Source organism: Dipodomys ordii, unplaced genomic scaffold (genome assembly GCF_000151885.1).
Source record: "Dipodomys ordii isolate 6190 unplaced genomic scaffold, Dord_2.0 Scaffold27, whole genome shotgun sequence".
In the NCBI taxonomy this organism is placed as follows: Eukaryota; Metazoa; Chordata; class Mammalia; order Rodentia; family Heteromyidae; genus Dipodomys; species Dipodomys ordii.
The window spans coordinates 5,487,414-5,506,518 of NW_012267243.1; the positions used below are offsets into that span (position 1 = coordinate 5,487,414).

Below are 19,105 nucleotides of genomic sequence, written 5' to 3' on the forward strand. Positions count from 1 at the left end.
CACTGTGGCTCAAGTGGTAGAGCGCTAGCCTTGAGCTGAAGAGCTGAGGGACAGCGCCCAGGCCCAGAGTTCAGGCCCCACGACCGGACCCCCCCCAAAAAAAAAAGAAATGAAAATTACTCATTATTACAACTAGAAAACTACTACTAGAAATGATCACTATGTGTTTCTGTATTAGGTATGTAAATTTATCTCATATATACACTTGTGCAGTATAGGTATATGCTGAATAACAATTCATAGTTTCACATGTTTGTCATTTTCACCTATTTTTAATCTTACAGGATTCTCTAACAGGATAGAAGCTTAAAGTTTACATTGTAAACATGATATGAGACTACTGTATTTTCTTGTATCATTAAAATTCACTAAAATAAATAAAGGGCATTACATAAGTTTCTGGTGAAATAAGTACTTCCCTAATTAAAGGAACAAAATTGTTAAAGCATCAAAATATATAGAGGAAGTAAGGACATACCTGACTTTAGTCCCTATTCTAAAAGTCATATAAAAATATATTTTGCTTTTCAAATAGGGTCTCACTATGTAAGGTAGGCTAGCCTGGAATTTATTTTATAGCCAAGGTTAGCCTTGAATTCTTGATCCTCCTGCTTCTTTCCAAGTTTGGGATTACAGGCATGTACCATCAGGCCCAACAAATATTTTGAAGACTGCCCAAATGAAAATGTATAGCTGGAAATGTTAAATTAAAGGGCACTAGTTGCTTATGTCTATCTGTAAGCCTAGCTGCTTAGGAGGTTGAGCAGAAAGAGTCCATCTCCAATTAACCTACAAAAAGCTAGGCTAGAGGCAAGGTTCAAGTGGTAGGCCATCTGATATGAGTGAAAAAAGTTGGAGAGGACTGAAGTTCAAGCCTAGGTATCAGTGCACTCTCATATGCAGAAATACTGAAGTGCAGTGAATAGAAAGTTACACACTTTAGCTTACTGTTGAATTAGAAATTGCAAACAGTTAAACAGCATATAAGAGACTTCCCAAATCCTTTTTTTTTTCAAATAAGGTTGAGAGTTGAAGGTTTTCAAATTCATGTTATATAAGAAGTATTTTCAGGTTTTATGTACAGTCCCTGTTCTAGAAGGTAGGATTACAGTAGTGAACAAAATGTCCTAAAAGGTAACCCTTCCTGTTTTCTTGGGAATTTTCAATGGAAGGAATAAAAAATGTGTTGGTCAGGAATGTTAGGGGAAAAACATGGAAGAGGAAGGAGAATTCTATTATCTTGAATTGCTATAGGCTAGAAACAGGTGTGTTAGACTTTTGACTTTGCCCCTAATCAATGATTACGTTTTTGGGGAAATGACTTTCAACCTCCCAATCTTCAGTTATAATATTAGCTGAAAATTGTAACTACTTTTAACTTATCGAGTGTGCTACTGTTACTCAGCAGACATCTCATTTACAGCTTTACATATTTGTAGCCTTTTCCCCCTTGACACATGAGCAAACAGTTTTAAAGACCTGTTTCTAAGTCTTAGCACAGGCTGGATTCGAAGTCATGTGTGACTGGTGCCTGCCATTATCATCCGTACTACCTCTCACTGCGGGTCCTGGTGAATCATCAGCTCAGGCCAGGCCATTAGTGGCCAGGCCTAGCCTTCGAGGGTCGGGCGCAGATTGGGCCGAGCGAGGAGGGGGCGGGGCCTGGGGAATACCGATCCCAGCATTCCGCGGGCGCCTCCCTGCAGAAGTCGTGGTCACGTGGGCGGGGCGGCGACATTCTGCAGCGGCGGCCGTGGGGTGCAGCTTGCGTCGTGGAAAGGAGGCACACCCGAAGAGCTCTCCGGTTCCGACGGTTCCAGGGCCTGGAGCTCCGCTAGAACTTGTAAGTACGCAAAGTGAAGAAGATCCAAGGCCCTCGGTGGTTTTCGTGTCTGAACCGTGTTTTCTTCTTTCAGAAGGTCTTTCCGAACGGCCTCTCCCCGCCCCCACCTCCCCACGGCACAGACCGGACGAGGTAGGCTGGGGTCTGTTTCTGTTTGTTAGAAACGAAAGAGGAACGAATCATAAAAACACTAAGCAGATTAAGGTGAGAATAAAGTTTCGGCTTGGGCTATAAGGTGAGAGGCAGAATTTAACTTTCGAAATTAATTACAATTACTCCCCTTGAGTCTGTGACTGGCAGGATCCAAGCTTTCTATCGTGTTAATCCGCAGAAAATAGTGGCTTAAGTTGTTTAGTATTAAAAGGGAAACGTTTGAAGTTTCATAAGACTTCTATCTGTATTTTGCTTACGTATTTATATACTCTAAATTGTATTGCAGACTCAGTGAAAAAAGTTCAGTCCTTTTCCTTTCTACAAAATCTGTAGTATTCTACTCTCAGTTGTGTTAGACTTTATACTGTTTTGCAGACCCGGAGGCGAGTTAACTTACTCAGATTAAATAAACTAGTTTTATTTACTTTACAAGCCCTTAGGTTTTAAAATATTTTATTTTAGATCTCTATATAAACAATAATTTCTTTGTTATATTATTATTTAAAGAATTATGTCTGTGGCAGCCACCCATATTTGTGGGGTTTAGTTTTAAGCACATGATTAGTTCATAAATGGCCAATGGAAGAATTATTTAATGGAAAAAAAAAACTTTTAGTTTAGGAACTAAAATGTTCCTGGAAGCCTTTTAGATTATAGAACAGTTTGGAAAAACTAAAGTTTTTATGAAAACTTTTGAGTGAGAGCCTCTTAAGTAATGTTTTAGACTTTGCAGAATGCAGAGTCCACAAGTTGATAAGCAGTTTTGCTGCAGGGTTATCATGTGACCCTGGTTGACTCATTTAGGATCTATTTTATCTAGTGTCCTAATGTAGATATACTAGCCTTAGAGCCAGTAACCAGAATTAGCTAATTGGAAATTATTAGGTATTTTAATAAAACATTTTTATTCTGTAAATAATATCTTTTAATCTAGTCATTTAAAACTATATTCTGTAAAAATTCATGTTTATTTGAAGTAGCACTTAAATTTCCCAAAGGAAATTTGCTGGTCACTTTGAGCCCACTGTGAAAGCAATTAAACTTTGAGGTTCTACAGCCTCCAGTAAATTTAAAAGAGTGAAGAATTTTATTTTGCATCTGAGTATTTGTCTTATGAACCCCTTATTGTGTCCCATAATAGATACATCGGTGTAATGTTTATACTTCATTGTAATTTTACACAGAAAAATCAAACATTTGGGAATGAGTAAATCTTATCAGCCACTATAGTTACACAGGTAGACTTTGGAGTCATAGCTGCCCTTCACAGCTCTGAGCCCATTTTTCTCATTAGTAGAGATTGGTAGGGGTAGGGTCATTTGGAGTACTAAGTGGGATAATGTAAGAGTTTAGTTAGAAACTACTGATTGATTGGACTATTTTTCTTTTTTACTAATTCAAGAGGAACTACATGATTTTGGTAATCAAACTTGGAAGTAAATTGTATTACCTCAAGAGATCAAACTGTTGTTTCTCTTTCGCCTTTATCTGTAATTGTATTTTTAAAAAGTCAATTTTAAAACATTGGTTTGTTAACTTCTGAAAGCTCTTTCAACTGAAAGCTCTTTCAACTAAAGCTGTCTTGTTTTCCCTTAACTTTGATTTCCTTGTAAAAAGTGGCAGAACTTCCCTTTAGGGCATTGCCCATTCTTCAAAATAAAACCTCTAGTTGCATTTTAATAGTTCAAATCATAAGTTTTTGGGAACTTAATTTTTGGGCTCTCTCATTGATCTCAACCTCCATTTGGAGGTTAAGAAAACCAAAAGTGACCCACTACTGCCCAAAGAACAATCAATAACAAAAAACCCCAACAAAGCCTAAAAAACCCCAAACAGACAATTCGGGCCAACACACTTTGCCTTTAGAGGACAGTACTATGTTGAGTATGTGAATGTAAACAGAAAGAAGATAACTTAGAACTTCTTTGTATAAAAATAACATAACAGTAGTGAAGTAGAAAGTGGTTAAAAATAATAATAGGGAAGTATTGAGTGCCTTAACAGTTTTAGTACACACACAAACACACACAGGAGTTTGAATTCAGGGATAAACAGTTATTCTGTTACTGGAGCCACACCCTAGCTCTTTTTCTGCTGTAGTTATTTTTCTGGTGAGGTTTCATATTTTTGCCTACAGTCATTCTCAGATGGAGATCGCCTACCCATTCTTCCCTTCATCTTGGATTACAGGCACTTGCTACAACACTCAATTTATTTGTTAAAATGAGGTGTTAATACCCTAACTTTGCCAGTGCTTGCCTCAAACCAACATCCTCCCAATCTCCGCCTCTCAACAAGAGCATAAACTTGATTTTCTTGCCCATCTTACCCTATGGGTTTATTAGTTAGGACAATAAAAATAAGATTTATATACAAGTCATTAGGACTAGATTTTCCTTTTTTTAATGAGAGATAAATTAAGCATTAATTTTATAATAAAGGAAAATTTAACTTCCTTAAAGAGGTATTCTTTAAACATTATAATGAGTACTGTAGTTGTCTGGCAAACTTGATAAAACAAATTCTGGCAGGAGACCCTCAGAAATTCTGGTCTAGTGAGTCTGAGCGGATGGTATGCTCAAGAATTTGTAGTTCTAACAGGCTCCCAGGAGGTGATGCTAATGATTCCCAGCTAATTAGTAAGGAACTAAAATAGTGATATGCTTGGCACAGTGGCATGTAATCCCAGCTACACAAGAGTCTGAGGCAAGAGATTTGTAAGTCTGAGCCTGGCTAGTCATACCTAACAAGACTGTTGTCTCCAAAAACATAAGAAATTAACAGTTCTAGCCGCAATTGTTGGCTTGGCAGTGACATCCCAATACAGTGATCATTCCAGATAGTTGATTTTGAAGGACCAGGACTGTTTAGAGAAGTGCTTGAGCCCATCGCTGGAGCAGAGGAAATACAAAATGATCCTGGAGAATCTTAGGATGGTTGGAATTAAAGAAGTTGGAATCAAAAAAGTTTGGAAGCTTGTTGGAAGGACAGAAGCCAACTTCAAGACATTCCAAAGGACCAAGTTAAATCAACGCGAGCAACAAAATGAGTTATGATAGTTGAGTTTTAACATTTAAGTAATCAGGAGTCTGTACTGATAGAGCTGAGTAGATAAGTAGGGAAGGAATAAAGCATTTTTATAGGAGAACTCCAATTAATAAACATAGAAGGGAGAAGGAAACAGCAGATAATAATTAGGCAAGCAGTACTAGAGACATTTATTGAAAACAATATGCTGATGATGCTAGTGAGAGAATGTTTTAGGAAAATCAAGATAACTAGTTTCAAAGTATATTCTCCATGCTAATTATTAACTACAAAGGAAAAATAGTTGACAGTAGAGATATCAGGTAAAGTGGTCAAAGTTTACATTGCAGAAGATAGGACATAAACCCCATGATATAATGCAGTGGGAAGGATACATTCTTTCTTTCATGCTTATCTTTGCTCAAGATGTAGAACTGTTTGTAGCTTTTTAGTCATGAAATACTACGCAGACCCAAACTAAGGGATGTTTTCCAAACTGACCATTACTCTCAAGAGTCAAGGACAGAAAAAACAAGTTAAAAACCGCAGAACTGTCACTTACTGAAGACTAAGGAAGATAAACGAACTGCCATATAGGATCCTGAATTAGACCCAGGAACAGAAAAAGGACATTAGTGGAAATTTGAACATGGATTATTTCATTAGTTTTGTACAAGCTAACTTGACTTCTTTCATCAAGCCACATACTAAAATATTAATTTCTTGATTTTAATATGTGCTTGGAAGAAAGAAGTTGGAATCAATTACATATAGTACAGATGAAGAATATAAGGGGATTCTGCAACATTTTTACAAATTTTTTGTAAGTCCAAAATCAGTTAAAAGTACAATTTTAATAAAAACGTTGACTGCAAATAGATACAGTGATTTGGGAAGTTGAGCTAACATTGGGTTCAGAGATTTGGGTTAGGTAGTGCTAATTTGTAATTACAGCACTTGTACTTCTAGCTGGGGCAGGAGGATTGTGAGCTCAGGGTCAGCCTGGGTTACATAGTGAGACCATGCTCCAAAATAAAAAAGGGAGGAGGGAGTTTGTTGTGCCACCACCAAGTATTAGAAATTGTAACAAACTCATATACACACACACACACACACACATATATATATGTATGTGTGTATATATATACACATACATATGTATGTGTGTGTGTGTGTATATGTGTGTATATATATACATATATATATATATATTTTTTTTTTTTTTTCTTGTCAGTGGTGGGGCCTGAACTCTGGGCCTGGGTGCTGTCCCTCAGCTCTTCAGCTCAAGGCTAGCACTCTACCACTTGAGCCACAACGCCACTTCCAGCTTTTTCTGCTTATGTGTTGCTGAGGAATCACACCCACGGCCTCATGTATGCAAACCAAGCACTCTACCACTGAGCCACTTTCCCAGCCCTTTTTTATTTTTTGTATGGTGCTACTCTAAACCAAAGTCGAAGGATCTCAGAGAAGGGAGGGAGAAAAGTAAGAAAATTTCTCGGTACTAAGAAAACATTTATATTGTCTAAACTGTTATAAGCATTCAGTTTCTGTATGAAAAACTGTTCTTTAAGAAAGTAATTGGAGTGTTTTTGTTCATAAATTTTCCCTTTTCAAATTCCCTTTCAGAAAGCTGAAACAAGTCAAGAGTTAGTGAAAATACTGGGAAGCAAGTGGGGAAATTCATGAAACTAATAACAAAGCTTACAAGACTACAAAATAGGGTTTTTTTGATGTGTGAGTGTGAATGTGTGTGTATGTATGTTTATATATGTGTATGTGTACGTATGTGTAAACACCTGTTTGTCAGTTTCTGGAGTGAGAATTTTGTGCAGCTGTTTTCTAGCATAGGCTCATATTTTTGGATTGGCTTATCTGTTCTGCCAAAGAAGGCAGTTTGTGTGCTAAATATTACTGGAGATTGCCATCTGTATGCCTTCTTTTAGTGATCTGAAGGCTTTGCCAAATTAAAAATAGCTCTTCACAAAAAAAAAATTGAAGACTTTTCTCAAGAACATTAGTTTTATATTTTCATTAAAGAATTGTTTTCGATTATGTAAATTTTAAAAAGTGACTGCTGTTTTACTATTTTCTAATCTTATCTAAATTCAGAACATTAGGAAATTCAAAGTTCTTATGATTTTACTTTGTATATGAAATTTATCAGAGAAACTTGTTTAATTTTTTGTGCTATACAAGGACTTAAACTGAGGCCTTGTCCTATCATTTGGCTTTCTTGCTCACAACTGGTTTTCTACCACTTGAACCAGGCTTCCAGTCCTTTATTTTGCTAGTTAAGTGAGGATGGCATCTCAACAGATTTTTCTGCCTTAGCTGGCTTCAAACCTCCATCCAAGGCTCAGCCTCTTGAGTAGAATTATAGGCATGAGCCACTGACACCTGGTTTAGAGAAATTTATTTTATAAAAAATAGACACAGTTATTGATTAGCCTTAGAGTATGATACTTTATGGAAGAAAACATTTAACATGGGAATTCAAAGGGACCAATGAAATTTTTTTTTGCGGGGGGGCGCAGTATTGGGGTTTGAACTCAAGGCTTTATGTTTTTGAGGTAGGTACTCTACCATTTGAGCTATGCCTAAAGCCCACTATTTTAAATCTGTTTTTCTTTTGATTTTCTATATCATATGAGGAGTTTGATTAAGGTTGAACTCTACACAGAATATTGCCTGGAAAAGTCACTCCTGTAATCCTTAGGTTGAAACACTTGTTACCTTACCATCAGAAACAATAAGGGAATTTTTGTTTATCCTTTGATAAAGGCACATTTGAGTTTGCTTTTATTAAGAGAATAGCTAAGAATGAAATAGAATTCAGAATATTTAGAGAAAGTAGTTCTGGGCATGATGGCTCATGCCTGTAATCCTAGCTACTCAGGAGGCTGAGACTGAGGATCGAGGTTCTAAGCCAGCCCTGGCAGGAAAGGTCATTAGACTTATCTCAAATTAACCACTCAGAAAACAGGAAGTGGTGGTGTGGCTCAAGTGGTAGAGCACTAGCCTTGAGCTGAATAGTTCAGGGACAGTTTCCAGGCTCAGAGTTCAAGCCCCATGATCCAAAAAAAAAAAAAGAGAAAGTAGTTATTTAATATGTATAAGCTGTCATGGTTAGTTGATACAGATTTACTTATTTGATTATTTATTGTTTTGTCAGTCCTGGGGCCTGATCTCTGGGCCTGGTCACTGTCCCTCAGCTCAAGGCTAGCACTCTGCCACTTGAGCCACAGTGCCACTTCTTTTCTGTTTATGTGGTGCTGAGGAATCGAACCCAGGGCTTCATGCATGCAAGGCAAGCACTCTACCACTGAGCCAACTTCCCAACCCTAAAATTTTTTTCATTGTTATTATGAAGGTAATGTACAGAAGGTTTACAGTTATATGTCAGGTTAAAAAGAGTACATTTCATTTTGGGGGAATGTTATCCCTTCCTTTGTTTAATTGATGTAAATTTCGATGAATGAAATTGAACTGTTTTCTTCTTTTCTTTTTTTTTAGACAGTCTTGCTAGGTAGCAAAAGCTGACTTCAGACTTCTAATCCTCTTCCTCCTGGGTCCTCAGATGAAAGGCATGTGCTATCTCATCCAGCTAGAAGTACATTTTATTTTAGTGTTGAGTTACTCTTTTTCTTCTCATAAGGTTTGTAACATCCTAATAAGGTTCAGGAAGAATCTTACATTAGTTCTCACAAGCAAAAAAAAAAACCTATCAGCATTTTCTTTTGTGTCATATTTGCTATATGTAAATTCTTTAAGGATTGTATTTTGTGTTTGTTAGGACAGTTTTAAGATACAGGCATTCTAGGCTTTTCTGTGATCTTCCTGTGACCCTACCTCCCACCCCCTTTTTTTTTGTGCCAGTAGTAGGGCTTGAACTCAAGACCTCATGCTCTGGTATGCTTTTGCTTGTCTTTTTCATTCCAAGGTGGTGCTGCGCCACTTAAGCTGCACCTCTATTTCCAGCTTTTTGGTAGTTAATTGGTGATAAGAGTCCCATGTAGTTTCCTGCCTGGGCTGGCTTCAAACCTCTGTCAGACTCCGGAGTAGCTAGGATTGGAGGGATGAGCCACCAGCACCCAACCTAAATTATCTTTTTAACATCTTACAGCATATTGATTCTTAGAGAATATATCAGTTCTATATGCTTTTGAAACTTTACTTAGATGGAAAATTTGTATAAGAAGGTGTGTATAGTGGAGTTTCTTAGAGACAATGCACATCTTTACTAGATACTGGTAAATAATTTCTAGATGTGGTTGTACTAATACACACTCCTATCATTAGAGTATAAGGAATCAGGTTATTCTTTATTCTTTCCGTTTGTTTAAGAAATTGGTACTTGTAGCAGTAAAAATGATAAGAAGCCCTGTCACCAAGCAATTTATATTTTAGTGGCAAAAAATAGCTAAAATACATAACATAGCAAAGTGGTACATATTTTACGGGGAGAAATAAAACAAATGACTAATATTATTTCCCTGCTAATTAGTTTACTCTAATCCTCAGGTAGAGGATTAAGAGTCTAGGGGATGAAGTAAAACCAGGAAGGCTTGGGCATTTATGATTGACATGAACAGAGATGCAAATATGAGGTTGGTCTTGATGGTTTCAAGCACTTAGTAATGAATCTGTGAATGTTGGGAGATGAGATCTTGCTAAGAGGGGTTCTGGGACCCCTCTCTCTTCACTCCTATTTAACAAATAATAAGGTTAAAGAATAAGCTCAGAGTCTGATATCAAATGGTGTTTTAAGCATTTGGGATTTAAGAGAGCCCTCTTAACTGTTGGCTATAGTGGTTTCAAGGATATCTTGTCTAAACATGGAACAGTGAAGTTCTCTTGATTAAGCAGTATTTGGATACTTGGGTTCAGCAAAACTTTAATGCTTGCCTGACTCTTGAAATTGGGAGGGGAATGGAGGTTGGGAAAAGAGTAGAATTATTTTGAGCCCATGAATTTTAGGGTTCTACTTGACCTCCTGTATGGGGAGATGTGGAATACTAAGAGAGGTGTGGCTTTGCCTGAGTATGTGGATCTCCCATTGTCAAAATTTTTTGTTGTTGTTGTTGTTGTTGCTGTTGCTGTTGTTTGGCCAATCTGGTAGAAAAAGTATCTTGCTCTGTTTAATTCCATTTCCTTGATTTTACTCTAAAAATCCAAAATTACCCTATTTATATCTCAGACTTGGTCAGTTACTTTTATCATTTATGTTTAATGAGCTTCATGATTATTGGAATTTTATTTGCTACTATCTGTACCATAATTAGATACCTAAGATTTAATGTAGCAATTGAATTTTTATTATGGTGGCTTATGTGAGCAGATCCTCAGTGAAATCTCCTATATTGTCACCATTACCCTCTTTATCTGTTGCTCACTCAGCCTGAGGAGTTTGATTCGGTAGCCCTCACCTAAACATTGTTACTTTAAGCCTCCAAAACATACTGACCCTCATTCACTTCCTTCAATGCTCCCATCATAGGGCTCCATTTCATAGCACCATTAGAACCTCTTCAGTTCCTTTATCAATTTGCTATTTTAAAATCTGAGGATCACAGCAGTTTTAGAATATACTTTGACTGATTACAACCAAGGAAATAGCTCTCCTTTCTTTTCGGGCCAGCAGTTCCTTTGTACAGTTTTACCACCTATACTGTGCTCATTGTGAGAATTTACAAAAAAAAATCAAAAACACTGGAGAAAGCTAAGGTATAAAATGTAATTTAATAATCCATGGCACTTCCTAGGTGGCCATCGAGTTGTTCCGTATCTCCTACTTTCCCATCTTGTTTACATGTTTCCTTTATCATTATGAGGGAGTGCAAAGATGATAGCATCTGCAAGTTCCAACTGATAGCATGCATTTCTCATGAATAACTCAGGTCTTGTTCAAGACTATGCCTTACTTGCCTTTTTAAACTGAACTGACAGGTACATCAACTAGTGAAGATAGATGAGGGTTGTGAGACCTATCCCATTAATGGTAACTTTCAAAAGGGTTTTTAACCAACTTCCTATAGTTAGCTAACTTAACTATTATCTAGTAATTCTGTAAGCCTGTGATAGAATTAATATTACTAAGGAAATACCATATATACCACTCATTCTACAGTAGAGATTTCAAAGTTTTACCAGAATAAAAATACTTACGCAGGCCTTATTATTCCCAAAGTGCAAAAGCAGTAGGAAAAAAAATGTAGTCCTAAAAAAAAATCCTGGTATAAATCCTGAATGATCTGAAGCCTTGCTAGTGCCTATATGAGCATAAAAATAACCTAACCGATCCATTGGTTTGAACTATATTAAACTGTCATGGGAAAATCATGAAGTAATTCTCATCCACTTTTACTCACATAATTTCCAAATGCATGTTTCTAATACTGTGAGCAACTGCAAAGCCCATATGAGTCGTCTGAAGTTTTATCATTTGCAGGTGTGTGACGCATTCTCAGACCCTCCAGACAACTCAACATCAGCCACTTCTTTGTGACTGGATCCAGATTAAGGTTCTCCCAAGACAGATTTCATTGGATCCACATTCAAGAAGACTACGGCTTTTCCACAACCTCACTACATCACTGTAAAGTGCCAAGGCCTTAAGACTTGGGTACGTGTATTACAACGGCAAGAGTGCCAGCACCAACAAAAGATTATTGGACTGCTCCTCTGTTTCACCAAGCATACTAATCTTACAACACAAAGTATGCCAAGTGCCTCTATGTGACATCACCACCAGCTGATCACGCACAAGAGAAAAATAATTTAGACTAGAGTGTCATCTTTTCTTGAGAAGCTGAGATTGAAGGAGCTGTTTTGAGATCTGTGCTGCTAGTAAGTGACTGGAGTGGTCCCTGAGTTCAGAGACTGAGTTGCAAGTGAATGAAAAATATACAACGAAATCTTGAAGAATTGCACTGAAGTGCAAGCCAGATTTAACCCTCTTCAAGAAATACTGTTTGAACTGAGAAATTGCTAAGCCAAACCTGTTACAGGACTGATTATTTGGGTGTCTCTGTCATTGTTACCTCTTGCTGTTACATTGTTCCTTGTTCTCTCTTTCTAAGTCCAGATGTTCTCTGATAATTCACATTGCCCTGACTGTGGGCAACAGTGGTTCCCTAGTTGAGAAGTAGGCCATTGGTTATACCAAACTGAACTTGTTGAAAATGAATGTTACCAGGTCTTCTTAGACCGTATTAATAGGGCTGATTATTGCCCTGAATGCTATCCTGATAATCCTGCCAATAGAAGCCTTGTTCTTCCTTGGTCTTTCCCACTTGAATGGGCTCCGCAAAATCTCACCAGGTGGACCTTTGAAAAAGCTTGTCATCCATTTCTTCTGGGTCCTCCACTGGTTAGAAAAAGGATCCATTATTCCAGAGTAGCTGGTTTTAACCCGGCTTTACAGTTGATCTTGACCAGAACAGATAAAACCTTAAATAAGAAACTTGGCCAAAACAAATAACTTCTTAACAGTCAGAATCATGGAGACTATAAAGGATTTGTGTTAGTAGCTCAGAGAATATGAAATAAGAATTCATTTATATTTTATCTTTCTCTTGCTCTTTTTTTTCTCTCGTGTGTGTGTGTGTGTGTGTGTGTGTGTGTGTGTGTGTGTGTGTGTTGTGTGTGTGTGGTGGTGCTGGCTGGGGATTGAACCTGGGACCTTGTACATGCTCTGCAAGTGCTCTACCGCTGAGCTATACTCCCAGCCCTCTTTTCTGAATCTGACCCAGACTGTCCCTACTATTTGGGGAATTGCTTAAATAGCTGGGTCTGCTTCTGTGGTTGTGCATTATCTTTTTTTAATTCAGTATGAGTTTAGTATTCCAGCCAGACTAACCCATAATCCTATAATCTGTTTTGGAACTAATATGCCTTTCCTGAAATTCCATAGCCTATACTGACAATGTAGCCTGGATAAGAGGCCCCAGGTTGTTATAAATTCCCTTGCTTATCCATTAGTGATAATGAGCTATATGTGTTTATATGTATGTATATCTATAGAATTTATTCATATATAGCCATATAAAACCATTGGCTCTGTTTGATTCCATTATCAGTCACCATCAGAGAATATTGATGTTGATAGCTGGTCACTCAGAAAAATCACATTTTATTAAGTAGTACTTAGATTACACAAAAATTTGTGAAAATGCTGCCTGTTTACACTTACTTGGCTCTGTATAACCAAAGACTGTCCTGTCTTAGTGGTGATTGAATTTAAAATGTCATCCTCTGGAGATGGAAATACCATTGTATCTATATGAAATTTATGAAAAAAGGAATTACTAAGCTTGACTCCATATAATTTATGAACAATCTGTTTATAGTGTTTTTGCAGGATACTTCTGGACATTAGCCACATTTTGGCCTTCTCATAAAAGTTGTGGAACCAGAGGTGGAGTTTAGTAACTTAGAAAAAGCTTTGAAGACATCTCAGAGGACACTGAACAATTTATAAATTCTGCTTAAGACTCTAGATAATCCAGTGCTTATGTAACAGCAATGTTATCAAGGACCAGGTTCTTTCTATCTGTCCCTCTTGGGATTCTTATGATGTTTGCTTTTTGTCCTCATGGTTGTTTCCTAAGTACAATATGTTTGTTGGGGCAGACACTTCAATGTCAACATAAGGCTGGAAGTGGTCACAGAAAGTTTTCTCCTTTCAAGCCTGTCTTTTATTTGGGATTAAAATCTTCCCCATAAATCTCTAGCAGATTTGTTTTTACATTTTATTAGAAGGTACTGGTTCACAAAAAGCCTGGGAAAACCCTTCAAAGGAGACTTGTTGGCCTTATCTGGGGTAAGGCACTTTGCCTCTACTGATAAGATCAGAATTCTTTCAGGAAAGAAGAAATGGAGGGGAGGTTGAATGGCTGTTAGTAATGCAACATCATACTTGCCATGTGTTGTGAAACCTAAGAATTTGTTAATGTGTATCAAGAATGTACCCCAGAGATCCACCCCTTTATCTGCCTTATGTCTATCATGATGGAGTTTCTCTCCTGTTATACTGAATAAACTGTGTGGACTGTTAAATTGAGTAAAGACCCAGTTAGTCATTAACCTATGATGAAGAATTTCTTCACTAAATGAATATTTTCTAAGTATAAGTGTTGTAAAAAATGAAGATTTACTTTAGTGCTTTAGAGGATGGTTTGGGAATTAACTCTATTGCCCTTAAAAATTTCAAGTTATTGGAGAATGCTGTGCTCCAAGGATACATGTACTTAAAAACACTGAAATTTTAAATACTAGGAAAATAGAGAAAACATCTTAATGTTTTTATTGTCAATCATGGGGCCTGAACTCTGGGCCTGGGCACTGTCCCTCAGCTCTTCAGCTCAAGGTTAGTGCTCTACCACTTTAGCCACAATGCCACTTCCAGCTTTTTCTGCTTAGGTGGTGCTGAGGAATCGAACCAAGGGCCTTATGCATGCAAGGAAAGCACTCTACCACTGAGCTACTTTCCCAGCCCTTAGCTGTTTTTTTTTTTTTAAATTGTACTAGGGATTGTATTTAGGACCTCACACTTGTGTTCTATTGCCTGAATCATGTCCCAATACTTGGAGTTTTTCAAATAGGGTTTTATGCTAACTTTTGCTGGGCTGGCTTTGGCCTTGATCTTCCTACCTCTGCCTCCAGAGTAGTTTGGATTAACAGGATGTACCATCATACCTGGCAAAGAGCTTGATTATTTTTACCAACTTCTTTAAATGGTAAGCTCAGAGTAAAAGGATTTATACCATTGATTTTTCAAGTAAATACCTAAGCAATACATAGGAGAGTGCTTTTAAATTGGCCATTTCTTTGTCTACAGAAATTTTGATTCCTTAAGGTTGCTTCAGATCCTAGAAACCTACATATTGTAGTTAGCACTTGAGATTTTTATGCAGGTGTTTTATGAATCATACTTTGAAAAACACTGCAGCAGCACATTAATAGTGTTTACTTAATTGACTTTAAAGGACAAAAGCTGAGGGAATGTTCATAATTCTGCAAGGTGTAGTAATGAACAACTCTAATCCAAAATTTTGAAATGTTCCCAACCCCAAAGTTTTGAGCACTGATAAGAAGCTCAGAAAGTTTCAGATGTTTTAGTAATTCATGATTTCAGATGTGGGATGCGTGATCGGTAAATCTGCAAATATTCTAAGATCTGAAAACCTCTGAAGTCTGATCACAAGCATTTTGGATAAGGGATATTCAGTTTTTATTTATTGTGCCTTTTTTTTGTTTTTGCTGGTAGTGGAGCTTGAACTCTGGGCTTGGACACTGTCCCTGCGCTCTTCAGCTCAAGGGGAGCACTCTACCACTTGAGCCACAGCGCCACTTCCGGTTTTTGAATGGTTTATTGGAGATAAGAGTCTCATCGACTTTCCTTCCCGGGCTGGCTTTGAATGGTGATCCTCAGATCTCAGCCTCCTGAGTAGCTAGGATTACGGGCGTGAGCCACCAGCACCTGGCTATTGTGCTTTTTTTTTCCTGACTTACAAAGAGGTTTCTTGTTAGACCGAAGCTCATAGTAATTCAGCTGCATTTCCACATTTTTCTTTTTAATGAGAACTCTCAATCTTCACAAACAGTTCTGTTTGGTGCATTATAAGCAGCTTGAGTATATGGGCACAAGAATGGAATGAAAAATAACTCAATGTATTAAAACTGGTTCTCAAAAAATGAGGCTCTGAAATCCAAAGATTACGTGTCTGCAAACATGATAACACATTTTATATGGATAGATCTAACAAGTCAATATGAAAGAAGTAGCTCAAAATTAAGCAAGAGAAAATAAGCCTTTGTAAAGCTTTTCATTTGAGCTTAAGGTTTTGGAATATGACTTCAGATGGCCTAAAATATTTCAGGATATCCCAGAATATTCATTTTGAGGTTGCTAGGAAAAATGACAAAGATACTAGCTGGTGTGCTCCTGCCATTCCAACTACATGGGATACTGAGATAAGGAAGGTTGTGCCAGAGCAAAAAAGTTCATGAGACTTAATCGAAGACAAGGCCACGGTGATAGGGACCAGCCAGCTATGATGAAAGTGTCAAGAATTGTGGCCCAAGTGAGGGTTTCAGCAAATAGACCCAGGAATGTGGCTTAGTGGTAGAGTGCTTGCCTAGCATGCATGAAGTCCTGGGTTTGATTCCTCAGTACCATGTAAACAAAAAGCTGGACGTGGTGCTGTGGCTCAAATGATAGAGTGCTATCCTCGAACAAAAGAAGCTCAGGGACAGTGTCCCAACCCTGAGTTGAACCCCAGGACTGGCAAAAAAAAAAAAAAAGACCCAGAAACCAGTGGGGGAAAAGACTGGAGGTGTGGTTTAACAACAGAGTACCTGTTTACCAACTGCAAAAAAGCAAAGTAAATAAATGCGAACAATCTGGGATGCTCATTATTTATGTGAGCATGTTTCTACTTTTTTTTTTGGCCGGTTGTGGGGTTTGAACTCTGGTTTTGTATGCTATTCCCAAGCTCTTCGGCTCAAAGCGAGTGCTCTACTGCTTGCGCCATACGACACTTCAGTTTTCTAGTGGTTTATTGGAGATAAGACTCATGGAGTTTCCTGCCCGGGCTGGTTTTGAACTGTTATCCTCAGATCTCAGCCTTCTGAGTAGCTAGGATTACAGGCGTGAGCCATCGGCGCCTGGCCATGTTTCTACTTTTGTAGTGTGGAAGAGTCAACTATATACATACCATGGGTCATTTCTCAAATGACCATTATAATTACTTCCTGTTTTATGGCAGCCTTGTGAGTGCAAACGTGTTGGGGCAGACTGAGCAGATGCTTCTCCGTCAAAGAGACCATGCTCATGGAATGTGGATGACTGAGATAAGATAAATCTCTTAAGGGGAAAAGAGACACTAGTCACGTAGGCAAAAAAATAAGGTCATCCAAAGTGTATGTTGCAATCTGCCTACAATGAAACATGCCCCTTTCATCACACTTGGTCCCCCCCTAGTAACCCTCTTTTGCTTTTGCTTTTTTTTTTAATTTTTAAAATTTTTTTTGGGTCCAGTCATGGAGCCTGAACTCTAGGCCTGGGCACTGTCCCTCAGCTCTTCAGCTCAAGGCTAGCACTCTACCACTTGAGCCACAGCACCACTACTGGCGTTTTCTTTTTGCTTATGTGGTGCTGAGGAATGGAACCCAGGGTCTCAGGCATGCAAGGCAAGCGCTCTACCATTGAGCCACCTTCCAGCCCCCTCTTTTGCTTTTTCTTATGGTGCTGGGGATCAAATCCAGCTTTGTGCATGCTAGGCAAGGGGTTTGCCACTTAGTATCATTTACAGCCCTACCTTGGTAACCATTGGATCTCCATAGAATTGTGAGAACACAACTTGAAAACTACTTTTATGGAGACAAATAATGACCTTGCACCAGATGGGTTGTAGTCTAATTCTGATACTCTTTTTTTATTTTGAATTTTTGTTTTTTGGGTGTTTTGGTGCCAGCACTAGGACTTGATCTTAGGGCCTCCTGCTCTCACTTCATTATTTGGCTTAAGGATAGCCCTCTGCCACTTGAGCCATGTCTCCAGTTCTGATTTTAACTCATTAGTTGGAGATAAGAGTCCAGTATGTCTGCCTGGTCTAGCTTCATCAAACCTTGAAGCTCAGATCTCAGCCTCCTGATAACTAATTCTAGCATTCTTAAATTACTTGGGGCATCTATGAAATAGGCAGTAATAATAGCTACCTCATACTGTTGTGAGGTTTAAGCCTGATAAAATATATCAATTATATATCACATAATCTTTAAGACCAGGAAAGGCCAAGACAACAAGGTAGAAAAGAGTCTTAATTTAAAGACAAGTATAAGAAAGAGCCAGTTAGAAGTTGAATTGTCAAATCTGACAAGGGCAAAACTAATCTTGGGGTTGATGGTAAACCTGTAGTCTTGAGTTAAACAGTCTTAGGTGTCAAGGTTAAGATGCCTGAAGAGACAGATAGCCCAAGGTTCATTTGAAATCTTAATTGTAATTGCTGAATGATTTATTACATCATCTGAGACTGTACAACACTGAAATAAACTGGTTGAGAAATGCTGAAGGATACATGTACAAATTTACCCTGGTTCTATGTCCTAGAGTCAAAGTTCAAATCCAGATCAGCTATTTCAGAGTCTGGGTTCTTTGTTTACTACGAGATTTTTGTTATGGTTATTGGTTGTGGGGCTTGAACTCAGGACTTGGGTGCAGTCCCTGAGCTTTTTTGCTCAAGACTATTGCTGTACCACTTTGAGCCACAGTTCTACTTCTAGTTTTCTGGTGGTAAATTGGAGATAAGAGTCTCAGGGAGACTTTTCTACCTGGGCTGGCTTTGAACTGTGATCCTCAGATCGCAGTTTCCTGATAGGCCTGAGCCACCAGTGCCCATCTACAAGGAGTTTTTTTTGTTGTTGTTTTTGTTTTTTAGTGTCTGGTTAAAGGTTGGGTCCTATAACCAGACTGTTTGAATTCAACTTTTGACTCTACCCTTAGAAGTAGTGCTTTAGCCTTCTACATCTCAGTTTCTCATCTGGATGATAGTAGGGATATTAAGATTCATACTTTGCATAATTGAGAAGAATAAATGAGTTAACACAAAAAGTGCTTTGCTGCCTGGTATCAAGAAGGTAATACTATTATTTGTTATAGTTGGCGTGTATGTTTTATATGTTACTTGTCCCTACAGTAGCACTGTAAATTGCAGGGTGAAGGTACCTGTTTTTGTTGTTGTTGTTGTTTGTTTTTTTTGTTTATTGTTTCTTATCATAAGAGCCTAAAATGGCATAGTTTATTAGAAAGGATACTTAAGAATTTAAATACGGTAGTTACTGGAGGAGCATTACTGCCATGCATTTGTCATGATGACATATCTAAACCACTATCTGGAATTTTTTTTCTTGGTCTTATTAGCTGCTAACCTTTAGGTTTCTCTCTTCTCTTCTGCCTTAAAAAAAAAAAAAAAAACTTTAAGGGGGCTGGGAAGGTGTCTCAGTGGTAGAGTGCTTGCCTTGCATGCCTGAGGCCCTGGGTTTAATTCCTCAGCACCACATAAGCAAAAAGAAAAAAGC

At 38.0% G+C, this 19,105-nt stretch overlaps 2 protein-coding genes across 6 annotated transcripts in view; both read left to right on the forward strand.

Annotated features, from left to right (window-relative positions):
• The first annotated feature begins 1,760 nt into the window (after nt 1-1,760).
• Nucleotides 1,761-19,105, forward strand: part of LOC105985238 (torsin-1A-interacting protein 2-like) — a 30,616-nt gene continuing 13,271 nt past the window's right edge. For 2 of the 5 annotated variants that reach the window (XM_013015678.1, XM_013015680.1), the window contains exons 1-2: nt 1,825-1,843; nt 1,917-1,975. The gene's annotated coding sequence lies outside the window, so the exon portion shown is untranslated. Of the gene's footprint in view, nt 1,844-1,916; nt 1,976-11,566; nt 11,649-19,105 lie in introns of those variants that run through there. The other 3 variants (XM_013015681.1, XM_013015677.1, XM_013015679.1) reach the window with 3 other exon arrangements.
• On the forward strand, nt 11,643-12,642 carry LOC105985240. The gene is given in 1 exon segment (XM_013015683.1): nt 11,643-12,642. A coding segment is annotated over 1 exon segment (396 nt). The 5' UTR covers nt 11,643-12,110; the 3' UTR covers nt 12,507-12,642.